The sequence below is a fragment of the Microcaecilia unicolor genome, chromosome 8, assembly GCF_901765095.1.
Source record: "Microcaecilia unicolor chromosome 8, aMicUni1.1, whole genome shotgun sequence".
NCBI classification, from domain to species: domain Eukaryota; kingdom Metazoa; phylum Chordata; class Amphibia; order Gymnophiona; family Siphonopidae; genus Microcaecilia; species Microcaecilia unicolor.
In genome coordinates, this window is record NC_044038.1 from 126,679,168 (window position 1) to 126,700,453 (window position 21,286).

At 46.1% G+C, this 21,286-nt stretch overlaps 1 protein-coding gene across 1 annotated transcript in view; it reads right to left on the reverse strand.

Moving 5' to 3' along the window:
* Window positions 1-21,286, reverse strand: part of LOC115476819 (F-box/WD repeat-containing protein 11-like) — a 323,530-nt gene that overhangs the window by 47,721 nt on the left and 254,523 nt on the right. The window contains 1 exon segment of the mRNA XM_030213393.1: window positions 16,400-16,478. Coding sequence (XP_030069253.1) covers window positions 16,400-16,478 — 79 coding nt within the window.

Below are 21,286 nucleotides of genomic sequence, written 5' to 3' on the forward strand. Positions count from 1 at the left end.
TGCATGAAGGAAATCGCATGCAAATGAGCTGCTCGCTGTTAACTCATTTGCACGCGATTTCCTTGTAAGCCAGTCGGGCAGCTGGACATGCGCAGAGCAGCCAATCGTTATACTGGCTGCTCTGCGCATGCCAAAGACGGCTTCACGTCAAAAAAAAAAAAAAAAAAAAGGTTGTCCCTGATGGGACTTTTTTTCCCTGCGGACTTTTTGATAGGCGTCCTTCTTGGACGTGTTTTCCTTACGACCACCGCCGGAGAGAATCGGGATGTGCGAGGACTATTTGGACCTCCCTTTCGATTATGCCCCTCCTCCAGGTCTCTCTTAGCCAATCACAGCGCGTTTTGCTGTCACTGGTATCAGCGAAACGCGCTGTGACTGGCAGAGAGGCTGTGTGGGGGGGGGGGGGGGGGGGCCCACAATCGTCCATTAGCCCTCTCAAGGAGCTTCAGCTGGCGATGAGGAAGGGGGACAAATCTAAGCTCCTTCGTTCAACTTTTAAAGCAATGATTAAAGTAAGTAGTAGCCCTTCACTTGGAGAAAGCTGCAAACATCCAAATGCTCGTCAGGGACATCTTTCTAAAGTGCCTAACATGGACGTCCTTCACTCACAAAAACACTTGGACATTTTTTTTCACAGATTGTCATCCTTCTCAGACGTTTTTGGAGCTCGCTGTAGGTGTTCAGCTCTGCAAGAATTTTCTGGGGAGGTTTGAGCAGGAAAATAGCCACAAAGAAAAAAAAAGACAGCTGTAAGGTTTGTACGTTTTTTTCTTTCCTTCCGATTCCCTCACAGCAGACCCAACGAGAGGTGCAGACCTCCCGTTAGGTTTTCCACGGTAAGGGGATCGGAAAATAGTAGTGCATTGCATACACATTATAATACTAATTTGCTCATCTGCATTCCGTTTTCGTTAGTTGCTACCGTGACAGGACAATGCCCTTTTGTGCATGTCCCAATTTACTACTTGCGCGTTAAATTGACTAGAAACAGTTTAAAACCACATTGCTAGCTCGTTAAGTTTAGTGCATCTAGCCCCTAGACCAGCGATGGCGAACCTATGGCACGCATGCCATGGGCGGGACCAGAGCTTGAGAGACAGAAGCGAAGCAAAGGCGCACCGAGCGAAGACCATGCCGCGTTTCGCTGTAGCTGCCGACCCCTTTTCAATTTCGGAGGAGGAGGGTGAGCGCTGGTACTGGGAGGGAGGGAGGGCGAGCGCTGGTGCTGGGAGGGAGGGCGGGCAGCCTGGTGCTTCGGCAGTTTGGGAGGGAAGCAGGCCTGGTGCTGGGAGGGAGGCAGGCAGGCAGGCTGGGTGCTGGGAGGGGGGGAGGCAGGCAAGCCTGGTGCTACTGGGTGCTGGATGGTAGGGAGGCCTGGTGCTGGGAGGAGGGAGGGAGGGAGAGTGAGCGCTGGTGCTGGGAGGTGCTGGGAGGGAGGGAAGCAGGCAGGCCTGGTGCTTCGTCAGTTTGGGAGGGAAGCAGGCCTGGTGCTGGGAGGGAGGGAGGGCGAGCGCTGGTGCTGGGAGGGCGGGCGGCCGGCCTGGTGCTTCGGCGCTTTGGGAGGGAAGCAGGCCTGGTGCTGGGAGGGAGGCAGGCAGGCAGGCAGGCTGGGTGCTACTGGGTGCTGGGAGGGAGGGAGGCAGGCAGGCCTGGTGCTACTGGGTGCTGGATGGGAGGGAGGCCTGGTGCTGGGAGGAGGGAGGGAGGGTGAGCGCTGGTGCTGGGAGGTGCTGGGAGGGAGGGAAGCAGGCAGGCCTGGTGCTTCGTCGGTTTGGGAGGGAAGCAGGCCTGGTGCTGGGAGGGAGGGAGGGCGGCCTGGTTCTTTGTCGGTTTTGGAGGGAAGCAGGCAGGCCTGGGTGCTACTGGGTGCTGGATGGGAAGGAGGCAGGCCTGGTGCTGGGTGGGTGGAAGGGAGGCCTGATGCTGGGAGGGTGGCCTGGTGCTGGGTGGGTAGGTGGGTGGGTGGGAGACCTGGTGCTGGGAGCTACTGGGTGCTGGGAGGGAGGGAGGCAGGCCTGGAGTTGGGTGCTACTGGGTGCTGGGTGGGAGGGAGGGAGGGCGGGCAGGCAGGGGCGAGAGGAGGGTGGCTGGACATCTGTGGCTGGAGAGGAGAGGAGGGTGGCTGGACATCTGTGGCTGGAAGGGAGAGGAGGGTGGCTGGACATGGATGGAGGGCAAGAAATGAAGAAGAAAGGAGGAAAGTAAAGAAAGAAATGGAAAAGAAGCCCTGGAAACGGAGTTAAGAGAGCAGCAGAATCAGAGACAACAAAGGTAGAAAAAAATCATTTATTTTCCATTTTAGTGTTTGGAATATGTCCAATTTGAGAATTTACATCTGCTGTCTTATTTTGCACTGGGTATACTGGAGCTGTAACAGCTTACAGAAATGATTTATAATGGAAGAAATCATGTTATTTTTTTCTCCTATACTAGTATAATATTTTCAATGATGTCTGTTTATATGCGCCATGGCTGGTGTAAGGGGTGTGGCTATCATAGGGGTGGAGTCATATGTGGTGACTCTGCCCATAATGAGTACCGGCACTTTGCGATAAATAATTAGATTTTGGGTTGCTGTTTGGGCACTCGGGCTCTGAAAGGTTCGCCATCACTGCCCTAGACCTTAGCAGAACATAAGGGGAAATTAGGTTCTTACCTTGATAATTTTCTTTCCTTTAGTCCTTAAAGATCACTTCAAGCATTAGCTACCCCTAGCTAAAGTTATGGTCGTGATTAAACGGGCTGTTGTACCTGGTGCCGCTGAGGCCTTTTGCTGACCGAGGCCCGCACCTCACCCTGTGGAACGTGTGGCTGTAGTTGATTGAACCTACCCTTGAGGGAAATACCAGCGCATCGACTACTTACCAAGGCGGTGTAATAAGTAGAATACCGAAGGCGTCGCTGCAAGCTCTGCAGCCCAAACCGTTAAGAGGAAAAGTGTGAACGAGAGGGTTGGAGATCGCTGGTGATTCGAGGTTGTCCCAAAGAGCGAGGAATCTCCGACGAGAAACGTACCGGCAGATAACCTGACTACCAAGGCGTTATAGCGAATGAGTCACAGAAGCTGTCACTGCAAGGCATTCAGCACAACCGCTAAGAACTGAAGGAGCACCGAAGAGTGAGGCCATGGAACAGTAAAGGCTTGTAACAGGCTCGGATCAACTGTGGTGACGACTCTTATAATGTGCTATCCGTGGCCTGTACGACTCAGATAACGCATTCACGCGTTCCTAAACCTAACGATACCACCGATTTATAAGAGGACTGTGATCATCGAATCAACGACCCACCAGACTCTGGGAGTTTACCGAGACCTCACCACATTAACTTAGTATCTTTGCTACCGCCGTATGAAGTTTTTGGGACTACACCGAATATTGATCACCTGAACTGTATACATCATTGATACCTAAGTTGATACCTAAGTTGCCGTACATGTAAGATCCATGCTTAATTTATTTTTGATAGGCTTCAAACTGCTCTAGAACCATTCTAAGACCAAATATCATACCTTGTATAGTATTGTAATGCTTAGGTTTATCTGCTATCTCTAAGCTATATGCTCATGTTTACCTGTTATCTGTTAGATATTTTTGCAAGATCTACGATCCCTCTGAAGCTTCCATTGGAGTATAAATTGCTTTAAATAATATATCTAACCATAATCAAGACCTACTAACATAACACGCCTACCAATTTACTTTACACTAATCCTGACTGACACCAAAATGGAAACAACCAAACCTTTTCTAATAATCTACTCCTTATCCCTGATACATCATATACTAACTACACCCCTTACTGTCACCAAGAGCATACCCAGATTATATAATATTAATAGTTCACCCACCAATAATATATCTTACCAAAATAATTATAACCAGTTTAATGGAAGATCCGCTACATGGGGACAAAATCAATACAAAGGAAAGAAAGGACCAAACAAACCTAAACTACAAGATAATAAGCAATTAATAAAAAATAATTTAACTTCAAATCAGACTGACCCTTACCAAACAATTCTACTGTGTTATATTAATGCTAGATCAGCTGTTAACAAAACAACTATAACAACAGACTGGATCACGACTGACAACCTCGACCTCCTACTCATCACTGAGACTTGGCTTCACGATCAAAATGACCCTACAATTTTAGACCTATGCCCCCCAGGTTATAAAATCACTCATTGGACAAGAAAAGGTAAACGAGGAGGTATAGCATTAATCTATAAATCCCAATTCATCATTACAACAACAGCCAAGTCTATAACGCCTCATCTTGAAATAGCCTCAGTAAGAATCCATTATACATCCTTGGTCGACCACCTGAATGTTTTTCTGTTTTATAGACCACCAGGGATTTGGCTTGAGTGCCAACCACTACTTATGGAATTCATATCAAACACATGTGTAGCTAACTCTAATGTTCTTATTATAGGGGACATAAACTTACACTTAAGACGATTCCAACTCAACCAATGTAAGTGAATGTAAAGAGTTCTTTCAACTATGCAACCTTATCTGGCCAAACATACAAGCAACTCACACCAAAGAACACACTCTTGACCTCATTACCTACAAATTAGCATCAGATCTTAATCCAACCCTAGTAGATACAAAATGGGAAAAAGTATCTTGGTCAGACCACCATAAATTAAACATATCCTTACAATGGAGAAGAAAAAACACACGCTATAACCAAGAACGTACAACCTACACCTCAAGAGGAAAAATAGATACCATAACATTCTGGCAACAGCTCTACAATGACGAATGGACAATACAAACAGACTCGAATAATTATCTCCAAGACTGGGACATTAGATGCAAGAATACACTAGATAACATAGCACCTTTACGATCAAGATCCTCACAAAGAGACAACTCGATACCTTGGTTTAATGAAGAATTGAAAAAGTTAAAAACCCAGGTTAGGAGATACGAATTAGCATGGAACAAAAGGAAAAATGAAGACACATTAAAAACTCTTGGAAACAAATCCAAAGGAAATACAAATATGCTATACGTCACTCAAAAAGATCGTACTACAAAACAAAAATTGGACCAGATGACAAAGACACAAACTTTTTCTACTAGCGAACAAATTACTAAATACTACCCCAGTCACTTCAACTACCACAGATACCCCATCAGTAGACAGTCTTGCTAAATACTTTAAAGAAATAATTGCCAAGATTCGATTCACATTATCATCTATTACTACTAACCACGAAATATTCTTCAACTGCTTAGATTCAACTCCAGAGGAATATCCAGCTTACAGAATTTGGTCTAACTTCACCACCCTTACTGAGAAATCCGTCACCCAAGTGATCAGTAAATTTACTAAATCCCACTGCAAGCTTGATGCATTCCCCAATAACCTAATAAGATTCGCCCCTCAACAATTCATAACAGACCTCACAAAACATCTAAATTATATGTTACAACATGGACTCTTCCCCAGTGATAAAGGAAATACACTACTCACACCAATACCTAAGGACATAAAGAAAAAAGCAAATGATATAAGCAATTACCGCCCAGTTGCATCCATTCCTTTAGCAGTCAAACTAATGGAAGGAATGGTAACCAAACAGTTCAAGGATTATTTAAACAAGTTTTTGATTTTTACATGAATCACAATCAGGATTTCGATCTAACCACAGTACAGAAACTGTGCTGATCACTACTAACCAAATTTAAGCAAGCAATCGCAACCGGAGGCAGTATACTTCTCCTGCAATTCGACATGTCCAGTGCGTTTGATTTGGTCAACCACGAAATACTACTAAATATCTTTGAATACATTGGAATAACAGGAAACATACTTAACTGGATCAAAGATTTCTTAACAACAAGAACATACCAAGTGATATCAAATTCGACTATATCATCACCTTGGAAACCAGCATATGGAGTCCCTCAAGGATCTCCACTTTCACCATCCCTTTTCAATTTAATGATGACACCATTAGCCAAAACATTATCCAAGGCCTTAACCCTTTCATTTATGCAGATGATGTTACGATCTATATCCCATTTAAACATGACTTAACAGAAATCTCTAAAGCAATAAATGACAGCTTCCATATTATGAACTCATGGGTGGATGCTTTTCAGTTGAAACTCAATGCAGAGAAAACACAATGTCTCATTCTCTCATCACAGCACAACAAGTACAAACCCACTAATTTAAATATCCCTAACTTGACCCTTCCCGTACCAGAAACTTAGAAAATTTTAGGAGTTACAATTGATCGTAACCTCACATTAGAAAACCATGCGAAAAACACAACAAAGAAAATGTTTCATTCAATGTGGAAACTCAAAAGAATTAAACCTTTCTTCCCAAGAGAAGCATTCTGCAGACTGGTGCAATCATTGGTATTATGCCAGCTAGACTATTGTAATGCCATCTATGCTGGGTGCAAAGAACAAATTATCAAAACACTTCAAACTGCACAAAACACGGCAGCCAGACTCATATTTGACAAAATGAAATATGAAAACGCTAGTCCCATACGAGAAAAGCTACTCTGGCTTCCATTAAAAGAACGTATTGCTTTCAAGGTTTGCACCCTGGTTCATAAGATCATACACGGTGAAGCTCCAGGGTATATGTCAGACCTTATTGACCTACTTACCAGGAACTCTACCAGCTCATCACGTACATTCCTAAATCTCCACTATCCAAACTGTAAGGGATTGAAATATAAATTAACGTATGCATCTAGCTTCTCCTACATATGCACGCAAATCTGGAATGAATTACCAAAATCTATAAAAATATCCCATGACACAGTGAACTTCCATAAACTATTGAAAACCTATCTATTTAAGAAAGCACATGATAACAATTCATCCTAAATGCTAACGAACAAAATGCCAACCATACAAAATGTATACTTTGTGTCTTAATTGTTTATCCTAAATTATCTGGATTTAAAGTTTAATATTCCTAATTTGATCAAGTTAATCTGTCACGAATGAAGCTTAACCTAATACCCTTCAGTACTTATCACAAGACGAACTTTTCATTCCTATAAGGGTCATTCCATGCCAAGTGGTCTAAACCTTCCCACCATCATGTCTCCAATTTTGTTCAAATTTTATCTGTTGCGCGAGTCAGATTAAACCAAGTTTCCCAAAATTTGAGGTCTCTAACTGCAAAAGTTGCAGATCTAGACCCCCCTTTCGGAAAGGTTGTTAGTCCATGAGCGCGCGACATTTACCAAAATGCCAATTTTGGGGTCTAATAAAATCCAAACACATTTATAAGAATGACTAAAAAATTCAAATCCTGTACAGTTTTTGATGCTAATTCCGATGAAATACATAACATTATGGATGCAAAATCCAGTCAAACAAGTTGACTCAAAGTGTGCATCAAAATTGGTCGCAACTCATCAGAACATATTTGGACCAATATTCAGACCGCAACAACTTCCATGCAAACAAAGATACAGACTTAAAATTTTGAACAAGCATTATGCTTGTGCTGGACATAATACTGCCAGATTTGCAACTAACCAGCAGCTATAACCGCCCTGCAGGATCTCTTCAAAGTTGGCGCTGTCAGCACAAATGGTAAAATATACCAAAGTTCAAAACCAATTATTAAAAAAAGAGTCTGCCTGAATCAGCTTGTGAACAGTATTATCTGAAAGAGAAAATTGTGCTCTACAACACTGGTATGTTTTTGTTTTGCAATGCCACCATTAAGTAGCCACTTACTCAGGTCAAAGTATGTTATATTTTGTGTGCTTGATGTATTGCGTTGGTCCATGATGACTGAGCCATTACTGGTTATCACACTGAAACCAGCATCCTCATCGCCATAGGGGCCACGCCAGATAGCCATGCAAACAGCCACAGGTGGGTATCTTTACTGCAGGATCCCAAGCCTAATTGTGTGTTTCTTTACTGCAAGTTCCCAAGCCTGCCTTCTTCAATTACTTCACTGCAGGTTCCCAAGCCTGCCTTCTTCAGTTACTTCATCATTCTGAAAGCATCACTGATCTGCAAGAGAACGGTTTCTGGGGAAACTATATTGCTGACCAGATGATGTCACTGATGGAGCTGGAATAACAGCAATGATAAGCTGTTCTGGGATCCAGCAAGTATTGCGTCTTACCGGCCAATAAAATGAAGTAGCGGGACCATGAGTATGCATAAAGCTTATGAAAGCATCTTTCTGTTCAACTAACATTTCACAAACATTTCCAATCCACCATAACAGCGCACAATAAACGACTGGACAATCAACAAATAAAATACTAATGAATAAATAATTATATCAATACTTTTAAGCGACTATTAAGACTCAATTTCCTAGAAATGAAGAAAAATTAGCGCATCAAGCGTACTAAATATAACATACTTTGACCTGAGTAAATGGCTACTTAATGGTGGCATTGCAAAACAAAAACATATCAGTGTTGTAGAGCACAATTTTCTCTTTCAGATGGTACTGTTCACAAGCTGATTCAGGCAGACTCTTTTTTAATAATTGGCTTTGAACTTTGGTATATTTTACCATTTGCGCTGACAGTGCCAACTTTGAAGAGATCCTGCAGGGCGGTTATAGATGCTGGTTAGTTGCAAATCTGGCAGTATTATGTCCAGCACAAGCATAATGCTTGTTCAAAATTTCAAGTCTGTATCTTTGTTTGCATGGAAGTTGTTGCGGTCTGAATGTTGGTCCAAATATGTTCCGATGAGTCGCGACCAATTTTGATGCACACTTTGAGTCAACCTGTTTGACTGGATTTGCATCCATAATGTTAAAATGTATTTCATCGGAATTAGCATCAAAAACTGTACAGGATTTGAATTTTTTAGCCATTCTTATAAATGTGTTTGGATTTTATTAGACCCCAAAAATGGCATTTTGGTAAATGTCGCGCGCTCATGGACTAACAACCTTTCCGAAAAGGGGGTCTAGATCTGCAACTATTGCAGTTAGAGATCTCAAATTTTGGGAAACTTGGTTTAACACCTGACTCGCGCAACAGATAAAATTTGAACAAAATTTGAGGCAGGAAGGAAGGCACTGTACATACCATTACTCCGGACTCCGAGAATTGTAGAAAAGGGTCCCGACAGGACAGCGCCTGAAGCTCAGACACGCGTCTATCCGGTGTCATGGCCACAAAAAAGACTGTCTTGAGAGTCACATCCTTCTCTGAAGCTTGCTTAAGCGGCTCGAAAGGTGAACACTGAAGAGCCTTCAACACCAGCCCCAGGTTCCAGGCTGGACAAGGCGACCGCACAGGATGACGGAGCCTAAGCACCCCTCTGAGAAATCGGGCAATGTCTGGATGAGCAGCAAAGGACAAGCCAGAGACTTTCCCCCGATAGCATGCCAACGCTGTCACTTGAACCCACAGGAAATTGTAATCCAGGCCTTTTTCTAAACCATCCTGCAAAAAGTCCAGCACCGGCGAGACAGAAGCCCGCGTGGGAGTGATCGCCTTCGAAACACACCACACCTCAAACTTGCGCCAGATCCGAGCAAAAGCTGCGGATGTGGATCGCATGCGGGCCTGCAAGAGAGTGGAAATGACCTTGTTAGAATAGCCCTTGTCTCTCAATTGCACCCTCTCAAGAGCCAGGCCGTAAGACCAAATCGGCAGGGTTGCTCCATAGACACCGGACCCTAAACCAACAGGCTCGGCACCAGGGGCAAATAAAATGGAGCCTCCACCATCATCCGACGGAGATCCGCATATCACGGACGCCTTGGCCAATCCAGAGCGATAAGAATCACCAATCCCCGATGTAGTAGAATCAGAAGCAGGACTCCCCCTATCAAGGGCCAGGGTTGAGCCAGAGCATCCAACCCTGCCGAGTGAGGATCTCTCCTTCTGCTGAAAAATCGAGGCACTTTGGTGTTTGCACTTGACACCATTAGATCCATTCCGGGTGTCCCCCATTTTGGCACAAATTTGAAGAGAAACTTCTGCCAGTTCCCATTCCGCTGGGTCGATTTGGTGCCTGCTGAGAAAATCGGCTTGCACGTTGCTCTGACCTGCTATGTGAGCTGCTGACAGGAGCTGCAGGTGGAGCTCGGCCCAGTGGCAAATCTGAGTGGCCTCCGCAGCCAGGGCCCTGCACTGAGTGCCGCCCTGACGATTTATGTAGGCCACTGCTGTCATGTTGTCTGACAGGACCTGGACAGCAAGCCTCTTCAGAGTCTTTTGAAAGGCCATAAGAGCCTGGAATATCGCTCTCAGTTCCAAGCGATTGATGGATCACCCCGCTTCCACGGTTGTCCACTAACCCTGAGCATAGCTTCCCTGGCAATGCGCTCCCCAGCCCAAAAGGCTGGCATCTGTTATCACCAGGCAACAAGAAGGAAGCGCAAGCAGCATTCCTTGGCGCAGCATCCTGTCGGAGAGCCACCATTCCATACTGAGCCGGGCCGCAGGGAGCCACATTAGTCTGTGTTGATATTCCTGGGAAATCGGAGACCATTGTTGAAGCAGGGCAATCTGCAGAGGCCTCATATGCGCTCTCGCCCAAGGAACCACCTCCAAGGTGGCTGTCATCGACCCCAGCAGCTGGAAAGGTCCCAAGCTCATGGGCGAGGCATCTGCAGGAGCAGACGGACCTGATTCTGAAGCTTGCATCGCCTTTGTTCAGGGAGAAAGACAAATCCCGAGGCCGTGTTGAACCGGAACCCCAAATACTCGAGAGACTGAGAGGGGGTCAGGTGACTTTTAGGTATATTGACCACCCAGCCTAGCGCCTGCAGGACTGCAACTACTCTGGCTGTGGCAAGACGACTTTCGGTTGCCAAATTCGCTCTGAAGAGCCAGTCGTCGAGATAGGGGTGAACTCTGATACCCTCTCGCCTGAGACAGGCAGCTACGACCACCATTACCTTGGAAAAGGTACAGGGAGCTGTGGCTAGGCCGAAAGGCAAGGCCCGAAACTGGAAATGTTGTCCCAACACCGCAAACCGGAGAAACCGCTGATGCGGGGGCCAGATAGGAATGTGCAAATACGCTTCTTTTAGGTTCAGAGATGTGAGAAACTCTCCTGGCTGTACCGCTGCAATGACGGAGCGCAGGGTTTCCATGCAAAAGTGTCGTACTCTGAGGACCTCGTTGACTCTTAGCAAGTCGAGGATCGGTCTGAAAGACCCGCCTTTTCAAGGCATGACAAAATTAATGGAATAGCGGCCGCAGCCATGTTCGGCGGGAGGCACCGGGATCACCACTCCAAGGTGCAGCAAGACTTGTAAGGTCTCTTCTACCGTCGCCCATTTGACGGCAGTGCCGCATCAGGACTCCACAAACACGTCTCTCACCGGGACACCGAATTCTAGTCGGTAACCTTCTCTGATCTGGTCCAGGACCCACTGATCCGAAGTAATCTTGGCCCACTCCTATAGAAAGAGGGAAAGTACGTCCTCCTACTGCAGGAATCGAGGAGTGGACTGGCGTCCCATCATTGTGGAGGACGCCCCTGAATTGGTCTTGAACCGGCCCCTGCGGAACGGTTTGCCTGAGCGAAAGGAGTTCCTCTGCAGAAAACGGGCATGTTGAGAAAACCCAGCAGAGCGCCCCGGGCAATACCTGTGAGCTTCACGGAAGTGAGGTCTGGAAGAGGAGGGAAATACAGGACCCTTGGAAGAAGGCCTCGGCCTACCCTCAGGTAACCGCTGGGGCTTAGAGTCCCCCAGGTCTTCAATCTTCTCCAATTCCTCTCCAAATAACAGGAGGCCCTGAAAGGGGTAACCTCACCAGCCTTTGCTTAGAGGCCATGTCAGCCACCCAATGCCGTAGTCAAAGAAGGCGGCGGGCAGAAACCGCCACAGACATCTGTTTAGTCGAAGCTCTGACCAGACCATAAAGGGCGTCAGCCAAAAATGACAGCGCCGACTCCATCCACGGGGCCACCTCAGAGAGGGACCCCGCACCATCCGTGGGCTGCTCCACCGCCTGCTGTAACCAGGAAAGACATGCCCGGGCTGCATAGGAACTGCAAATAGATGCCCTTAAGGCAAGGCCCGAAATTTCAAAGGACCGCTTCAGCGCGGATTCCAGCTGCCGGACCTGCATGTCTTTCAAAGCGACCCCTCCCTCTACTGGGAGAGTGGTCTTTTTTGTCACCGCCGTGACCAATGCATCCACTTTAGGCATCCCCAAAGGGGCCAAGTGCTCCTCACTCAGAGGGTAAAGTTGGCCCATAGCCCTGGCCACTTTCAAAGGCCCATTGGGGTCATACCATTGAGCTGAAATAAGCTCTTGGATGGAGTCATGCACAGGAAAGGCCCAAGTAGGCTTCTTAATATTCGCCATCCTAAGATTAACAGAGGAGGCATCGCCTTCAGCAGGATCATCAATCGAGAGGGCCTGCAAGGCGTCAGCAATGAGAGCTGGCAGCTCGTCGCGGTAGAAAATCCGAACCGCATTGGAATCATCCAAATCCAGTGGCAAACAGGCACCCCCTCCTCTGGATCATCTGTCTCTGAGGGCCTGTTAGATCCTTCAGACTCCCCACAGCCCGACCATGGGGGGGGTGGCGGGGGGGAGGATATGCGCCACTTTCAGACGGGGAATTTACCTGTCTATGTTTAGTGTGTTTCCAACGCTCGGGGGAGGAAATAAGCTCTGAAGCCATCCCCGGGGCATCAACACCCGGAGAGAACCCAGGATGCAACGCAGTGTCAGACACCTGCAGCAGAGCTCTTTTCAGCATGAAGGCTTTATGCATTAAAAGCACAAACTCAGGGGAGAAAAACTCACCCTGACCCTCCGCCTCCAAATTAGGAGAGACGGATGTTGGAGCTCCTCTGGCAGCCTCTAAATGAGGCGTCCCCCTACACTCAGACTCCTCCACAACCGTGAGGGTCGAGACATGCGGCGCTTCCAAAATGGCGCCCGCTGCCAGCTCCATCAAGCAGGAAGAATCATCGCTCGGCATGCTCGTACTACTGCGAGCGTCTAAGGAGCACGTTTTGCACAGTCCCGCTACTGATCTGCGCTTACCACAACGGGAGCAGCACTTAACTCCCTCAGCAGCCATCGCCCGACTGGACGGAAATATAGCAATAAAATGGCGGCTTTCCGCCAAAACTTATCCCGTTCGGAATGGTGTCCGCAAGACCTCCCTGGAGGAGCTGGGCACCACTTTCACCTCAGAAGACTGAGTGAACGAGCTCCGGTCAAGCTGCACTGAACCAGAATCTCTGGGAAAAGCCTCAGAACAGCCACGCAGTAAAAGCGCACTCTTTTTTTTTTTTTTTTTTTTTTTTTTTTTAACGCTTTGAGGAAAGTTGGCGGCAGGCAGCAACAGAGGGACTCTGGGAGGACAGGGGAATGGATGAGGCAGGCAGCAACAGAGGGACTCCGGTAGGAGGGGGGAATGGGTAAGGTAGGGAAAGGACGAACCTATATGCCTTTAAGATGGGCACCACCAGCCACAACACCCCTGGCTCAACTGGCAAAGCACAGGAGCCACCCCAGGCAGAAATCCAGGGGCTGATCAAGCTACATCCACACCTGCTTGGAGATAGAGAAATACTAGCCGTCCAAGGGTCACTGTGGTTTTTCAGTGTTCTCTATCTCCACCTGCTGGTAGGCGGATACAACCCATCAGCTAATGGATTCATCTGCTGCTGATGACAAGGAAAAAACGCCTTATGTATGAGCAGCACAAATTCAGGGGAGAAAACTCACCCTGTGCATCGGCCCCCACATTGGGGGAAGCGGAGGCAATAGCTCCTCTAGAAACCTCGAAACGAGGCGTCCCCCTGCACTCAGACTCCTCCGCAACCGCGAGGGTCGAGTCACGCGGCGCCTCCAAGATGGCGCCCGCTGCCAACTCCGTTGGGCGGGAAGAATCACCGCCCACCATGCTTGTGCCAGCATTAGCATCTAGGCAGCATGTGCTGCAAAGCCCTGCTGCTGATCTGCATTTCCCACAGTGGAAGCAGCGCTTAACCCCTTCAACAGACATCAATGCAGAAAACAAAATGATGCCTTCGCAGCAAAACCAAAACTACCCACGCACAGAGCGCCTGTCAGCGGGAACCTCCCTGGAGGAGCTGGGCACCACTCTCACTTCAGGAGACCTAGACAAACGAGCTTCGGTCAAGCTGCACTGAACCAGGAGCTCTGGAGAAAGCCTCTCTTTTTTTTTTTTTTTTTTTACTATGAGGAAAGTTAGAGGCAGGCAGCCAGAGGAACTCCGGGAGGAGGGGGAATGGGGTAAAGCAGGGACAGGGAAAACCAAGTATGCCTTTAAACTGGGCACCACCAGCCGCAACACCCCCCGCTCAAATGGCAAAGCACAGAAGCCACCCCAGGCAGAAATCCAGGCACTGAGAAAGCGACGTCCACACCTGCTGGGAGATACAGATATACTGAAGGCAGATGGGGCTGGGCGTCCAGGAACACCATGTGCTTTCAGTGTTCTCTATCTCCACCTGCTGGTAGGCAGATACAACCCATCAGTTAATGGATTCATCTGCTGTTGATGACAAGGAAGATTTAGTGTATAAAGATTTAGTGTGTAAGGTATCTATGTTGGGTCCACTTGGCAATAATGACCATAAGATCTAATCTGATTTCACTAGAGCAGGGGTTCTCAATTCAGTCCTCAGGACACAGCAGGCCAGTCAAGTTTTCATGATATCCACAATGCCTCCATTGTGTGCAAATTTATGTCATGCACATTCATTGTGGATATCATCAAAATCAGACTGGCTAGGTGTGTCCCGAGGACTGGGTTGACAACCCTTGCACTAGAGGGAAGACACTAAGGGAAGCTTCTGTGCTAGGCAGGACATCATAAAAAGGAGATAAAACAAGAAAATGGTTAGAAACAAAACCCTACTATATAATACTATTTAATGTAACGTGTGGTTCAAAGTGCTGCACAATGGAAATAAACTAAATTATGGCTACACTAGTGGACTCAAGCCTGTTTTGTCAACAATGAAACGGGCCCTAGGAAGGCTCTCCGTGTAAGCATTTTTTTTCTCTCTCCCCTGCCCTCCCCTCCATGTCCAGCGATTTCTTCCCTCCCCTCCATGTCCAGCGATTCTCCTCTTCCCTGCCCTCCCATCTGTGTCCCACGATTCTTCCTCTCATCCATGTCCATCGATTCTCCTCTGCCTGCCCTCCCCTCCCTTCGATGTCCCGCAATTCTCTCCTCCCCTCCATGCCCAGCGATTTTTACCTGAACGTTCTCTGGCTGGCTTCCATTCCGTTCGTAACATCCTGACATTAGCTCGCCTCCAGCGTTCCCTTCCCTCTCACTGACATCTGACATCATTACATCTTTTTGCGAGGGTGAGACAGTGAGAGGGAAGGGAACACTGGAGGCTTGCTGACATCAGGAGATGTTACAAACCCTGCAGCCTGCCAGAGAACGTTGGAGGTACAAATTATTATATAGGGTGATGCTAGATTAAACATTAAGAATCACCACCTAAGAAAAAGGTGTATAATTCTTTCTAACTTCTGCTGGGTTGGAAAGAATAATGCAAAAAAAAAAAAACAAAAAAAAAACCTGGTTGGTATTTGACAAGGCTCATAATTCCATCATCTCTTGACAGAGAAAGGAAGATCTGGCATGGAAATTCTGTACTTAGAGAAGGCTTTCATAGAGAGGATGCTTGGAATGCTTTTCTGCAGGAAGTGATGGGGTCAAAAACAGTGAAGGAATTAAAAAAAGACATGAGATGAACAGCAGCTCCCTATACGATATGGCATAAAGATGGGATAGAAGTATAGAGCATATCCACTCATGGTAAATTTAAATAACTTTCACATTTCAATGAAAAAAATGGCATCAGATCCAACCCTAAAGACTCAAGTAGGGGTAAACTGCAGTATAACCCTGGTCACCTGGCTGCTGGTCCTTATATGCTGTCATTTACTGTGTTACTACAAAGAGGGCAACCTTTTTACAATGCTGGTTATGCTTGCTATAATATGCAAGAATCAATTCACCAAATTTCAAGGGCTCATGTACTTTATTTAAATAGATTATATGCACATCAATTAAAACTAAGACTAGGCTTTGAAAATTACTTTTACCTTATTTTTTGTTGTTCTATTATTTTGTTATAATATAGTGTATTTAGTTTCCTTCCTGAAAGGGTGGTGTGTTATCTGTCCTATCAATTCATCGTACTGCTTTTCTTTTTTCTGCTGATGTTTTAGCATTCATAAACCGCCTTGTTCTGCTACACAGTTAAGACGGTATATCATGTTAGAAATAAACAACATATTTCAAAAGGCATAAATGGGCATTCTCTTCTTTGGCTGCACAAATTATGTTTGACTAGAAATTATTTAAAGCAGGTTGACGTTAAGTATTATCTTGAACCATCCTAGAATGGAAACCAGAAACTTGAATTATACATTTTTACTTACCACTAATGTGCGCAAACACAAAGTGCTCGCCGGAGCACGGGGATCAAGAGCAGCTTGCAAATCCCATACTTTGATTTTGCTGCAAGTACAAACAGCACTGATTAGGTTTGAATGTAAAGCAAAATTGCTTCCTACTTAATGGAGAACCTAACTACAGAATGAAAGAGGAGAAGAAAGAAAAGAAATGACGTTTCTCCAGTCTGTTACTGAGAAGAGTGAAAATGGAACTGCAGTCATATAATAAACTGTACTCAGAAATTGATGGATTCAAAGTTTCAAAATTCCACAAGCTACCTATCGGTTACACAGTCAATCTTAAATGAAACACTAACAAAATAGGTGCCAGCAAAAAACTGAACTGTTTAACTACCTTTTCTAGTGAGGAAGGTTACTTGACATCACTAATATGCATTTCATTTAACACAGATGACTTTCCCTCAATTCCCCCAAAGGCTCTACCTCCAGCAATTCACTGTGTATACAAAGTACACAGCACCCAGAGAGCTGAATCCACATTGTCACTCCAGTTCCACTACTACTGAGGCAAGTTCAAGCTCCGAAATAATACCTACTCAGCAGTAGTTGGGGAAGGGGAAGCGTATAAAGTAAACCATCTTGATCAGACTGGTTCTGTATTGTGCTATATAAGTTACTTAAATGTACAAGGTATTCAAGCTGGCGTGGGACCAGAAAAGGGATCCATAGCTCTTACATTACATCAGACAGCAAACCTCTTCCACTTGAAACTGTTAAAAGACTTCCTAGTGGAAAGAAGCACTGTAATAAAGTTCAGAGAACCTATAGTTACCCTCTCAACATTCAAGCTGGGAGGGTGAGGGACTCCATGTTGTGATGGAACAGTTTCCAGAGTATGCATGATCAGTGATGGAGAATTCCCCGTTTTATGGGTCATCTTACAGAAAAGTTCCAGAAGGAACCACATTTGTCTCATCCAACACAGAGCAAAGGGAATTGGTTTCCCTGTTCCTTCTGAGTTTCAGGAGAGTTATCACTATGAGGGGTGTTGGAAGATATACGTATGGAAGACACCCAAGGCTGGTTTACCATATATCCCTATCCTGAAACAGAACTGAAGTGACAAAAATAATTTATCAAGAAACTGGCCCACTCTCAAAATATCTTCAACCTTCTTGTCCAAGGTACACTCATGTGGTTGCAAAGTACAACTCAGATTTTCTGCTAGTGAGCTGTCCTGGCCCTGAGGGCCAATCCATGAGAAGTGGACCTGAGGGTCATTCCATGAGAAATGGACCGGTTACACATCCTGAAGTCTCCCAACATAGGAGGTTTAAGTTTGTACTACATCAGCAAGCAGGGAGGAACACTGCAACCCCACTGTCTGTATCAAAATAATTTTGTTGACCAACTGATCTTTGAAAGCCTTTTCAGCATTCCAAACTGCTCTCAGCTCTAGGAAACTTATCTGGTGAATTATCTCCTGAGAGGGACATGATCCCTGGATGTAAAACACATCTCCACAGCCCAATTTAGATACATCTGTTATTGGTGTTGCTCCATATTGTGGCCTTTGGATGAGGATGCCTTTTGTCAGATTGAAACTGTTCATCAGGCACGAGTCCCAGAGGGGTTTCATGCTAGGTATGACATCCTGCAGTCCGAGTGATTTTGTCCACTGCACCTGCAAGGTCTATTGAATTTCTCATCGTGAGATATGCCAGGGGTGTCATGGGAACTGTTGCCACACGGCCCCGCATCCTCAACATGTTCTATGCTGATGTCTGCTGCCTCCCTTGGATTTCTACCACTATGGACACTGGATTGGTGATCCTTTTTTGTGTCAGAAAGGCTGTTTGTTACCTGAGTCATGTCTAGTGGAAATCCTATGAATTCCAATTGCAAGGACAAGATTAGGTAGGACCTGAGGTACTTTATGATGCATCCTATTAACTCCAGCATGCTAATTGGGTGCACTAATCCTTCTGCCTTTTTCCCCCAAGATGTGCTCTTTACCAGCCAATCAACAAAATAAGGAAACACATGCACCACCAATCTAAACAGATATACTAGTATGAATGCTGTGCATTTTGTGAAAACCTGAGTTGCTGACAAGGTCAAAAGGCAATATGCAGTACTAATAGAGGCGTTGCTCTATGAATCAAATACTTCCTGTGACTGACTGCCTCTCTATGTGGATGTAAGCATCCTTTACATCCCCTTTGGAGAAAGGGAATTAGGGTACCTGGGGAAACATCCTGAACTTTTCTCTTACTAGAATCTTGTTCAGGGCCCTTAGGTCTAGGGATGGAATAGAATCCTTACATCTTTGTAATAGGAAATACTTAAAACAATGGTTCCCAAACCTCGCCTTGGAGGCACTCCAGCCAGTCAGGTTTTCAGGATACCAACAATGAATATTCATTAGAGAGGTTTGCATGCACTGATACTCCTTATAATTTTCTTTCCTTAATTAATCTGTTAGGTAGTCAATCTAGAACTCGAAGTCAAGAACATCTGATGTTCGCTTTTCCATTTGTAAAGAATACTAGATATAAAAGAGTTCACTCAGGGTTGTATTGTTATTTTGCAGAAGCACTGGAATATATTGCCCCTGTACATCCACCAGAGTCCTTCTTATAGTATCTTCAGGAAGCGACTGAAGACATGTATTTTGAGAATGTTTTACTTAGATTGTGTTATTAGTATGCATGTATGTTTATTATTTTGTAATTTGTGTCCGGTTGTAACCCACTGTGAACCTACAATCTTAGGGATTTTGCAGGATACCCTCGATTGTGAGAACAAGCAGCCTGCTTGACCTCGGAGAAAGTGAAGATACTTACCTGTAGCAGGTATTCTCCGAGGGCAGCAGACTGATTGTTCTCACAATTGGGTCATTGTCATCCACGGCGGCCCAGGAACCAGGAAGAAATTTTGCTAGCAAAAATAAAGGCTTTCGGGAACGCTCCGTCGCGCGAGCAGGATGGACTGCGCATGCGTGAACGACTTCCTGTCCGCCGCACGAGCGTGTCTCTTCAGTGTAATCAAAAAGTATATAAAGAAGAAACAACAATAACTCCAAAGGGGAGGAAGTGGTTTGGTGGAACAATTCAGCCTCCTGTCCTCGGAGAATACCTGCTACAGGTAAGTATCTTCACTTTCTCGGAGGTCAAGCAGGCTGCTTGTTCTCACAATTGAGGTATCCCTAGCATCCAGGCTCACCCAAAACAATGAACATTGGTCAACTGGGCCTCGCAACAGCGAGGACATAACATACACTGACCTGAAACCAAAATCAACTTAGAGTGCAGCCTGGAACAGAATCAAAATGGGCCTAGGGGGGTGGAGTTGGATTCTAAACCTCTAACAGATTCTGCAGCACCGCCTGCCCAAACCGACTGTCGCGCCGGGTATCCTGCTGAAGGCTGTAATGAGATGTGAATGTGCGGACTGATGACCATGTTGCAGCCTTGCAAATCTCTTCAATGGAGGCCGACTTTAAGTGGACCACTGACGCAGCCATGGCTCTGACATTATGAGCCGTGACATGACCCTCCAGAGTCAGCCCAGCTTGGGCATAAGTGAAGGAACTGCAATCTGCTAGCCAATTAGAAATTGTGCATTTTCCGATGGCGACTCCTCTCCTATTGGGGTCGAAAGAAACAAACAACTGGGCGGACTGTCTAAAGGGCTTTGTCCGCTCCACGTAAAAGGCCAATGCTCTCTTGCAGTCCAAGTTATGTAATCTGCCTTCGCCAGGGCGGGTATGAGGACGGGGGGAAAATGTTGGCAAGACAACTGACTGGTTCAGATGGAACTCCGACACCACCTTAGGAAGGAACTTACGGTGCCTGTGAAGGATTACTCTGTTATAATGAAATTTGATATAATGTGCATAAACTACCAGGGCCTAAAGCTCACTGACTCTATGAGCTGAAGTAACAGCCAACAAGAAAATGACCTTCCAGGTCAAATACTTCAGATGGCAGGAATTCAGTGGCTCAAAAGGAGCTTTCATCAGCTGGGTGAAAATGACGTTGAGATCCCATGATACTGGTGGAGGTTTGACCGGGGGCTTTGACAAAAGCAAACCTCTCACGAAGCGAACAACTAAAGGCTGTCCAGAGATAGGCTTACCCTCTACACGGCGATAAAAAGCACTAATAACACTAAGGTGAACTCTTACAGAGTTGGTCTTGAGACCAGACTCTGACAAGTGTAGAAGGTATTCAAGCAGGGTCTGTGTAGGACAAGAAAGAGGATCTAGGGCCCTGCTGTCACACCAGATGGCAAACCTCCTCCATCTGAAAGAGTAACACCTCTTCATGGAGTCTTTCCTAGAAGCAACCAAGACTCAGGAGACTCCGTCTGAAAGACCCAAGGAGGCAAATTCTAAGCCCTCAACATCCAGGCAGTGAGAGCCAGAGACTGGAGGTTGGGATGTAGAAGTGACCCCTTGTTCTGGGTGATGAGGGTTGGAAAACACTCCAATCTCCACGGCTCTTCTGAGGACAATTCCAGAAGAGGGAACTAGATCTGAAGAGGCCAGAAAGGCGCAATCAGAACCATTGTTCCTCGGTCTTGCTTAAGTTTCAGCAAAGTCTTCCATACTAGAGGTATGGGGAGGATACCATACAGAAGGCCTGTCCCCCATGCAGAGAAAAGCACCCGACGCTAGTCTGTCGTGGGCCTGAAGTCTGGAACAGAACTGAGGGACCTTGTGAGTGATCTGAGTGGCAGAAAGGTCCACCAAGGGGGTGCCCCCGCTCGTAAGATCTTCCGAACAACGCCCATGTTCAGTGACCACTCGTGAGGTTGTATTATCTTGCTCAACCTGTCGGCCAGACTGTTGTTTACGCCTGCAGATAAGTGGCTTGGAGAAACATGCTGTGACGGCATGCCCAAAGC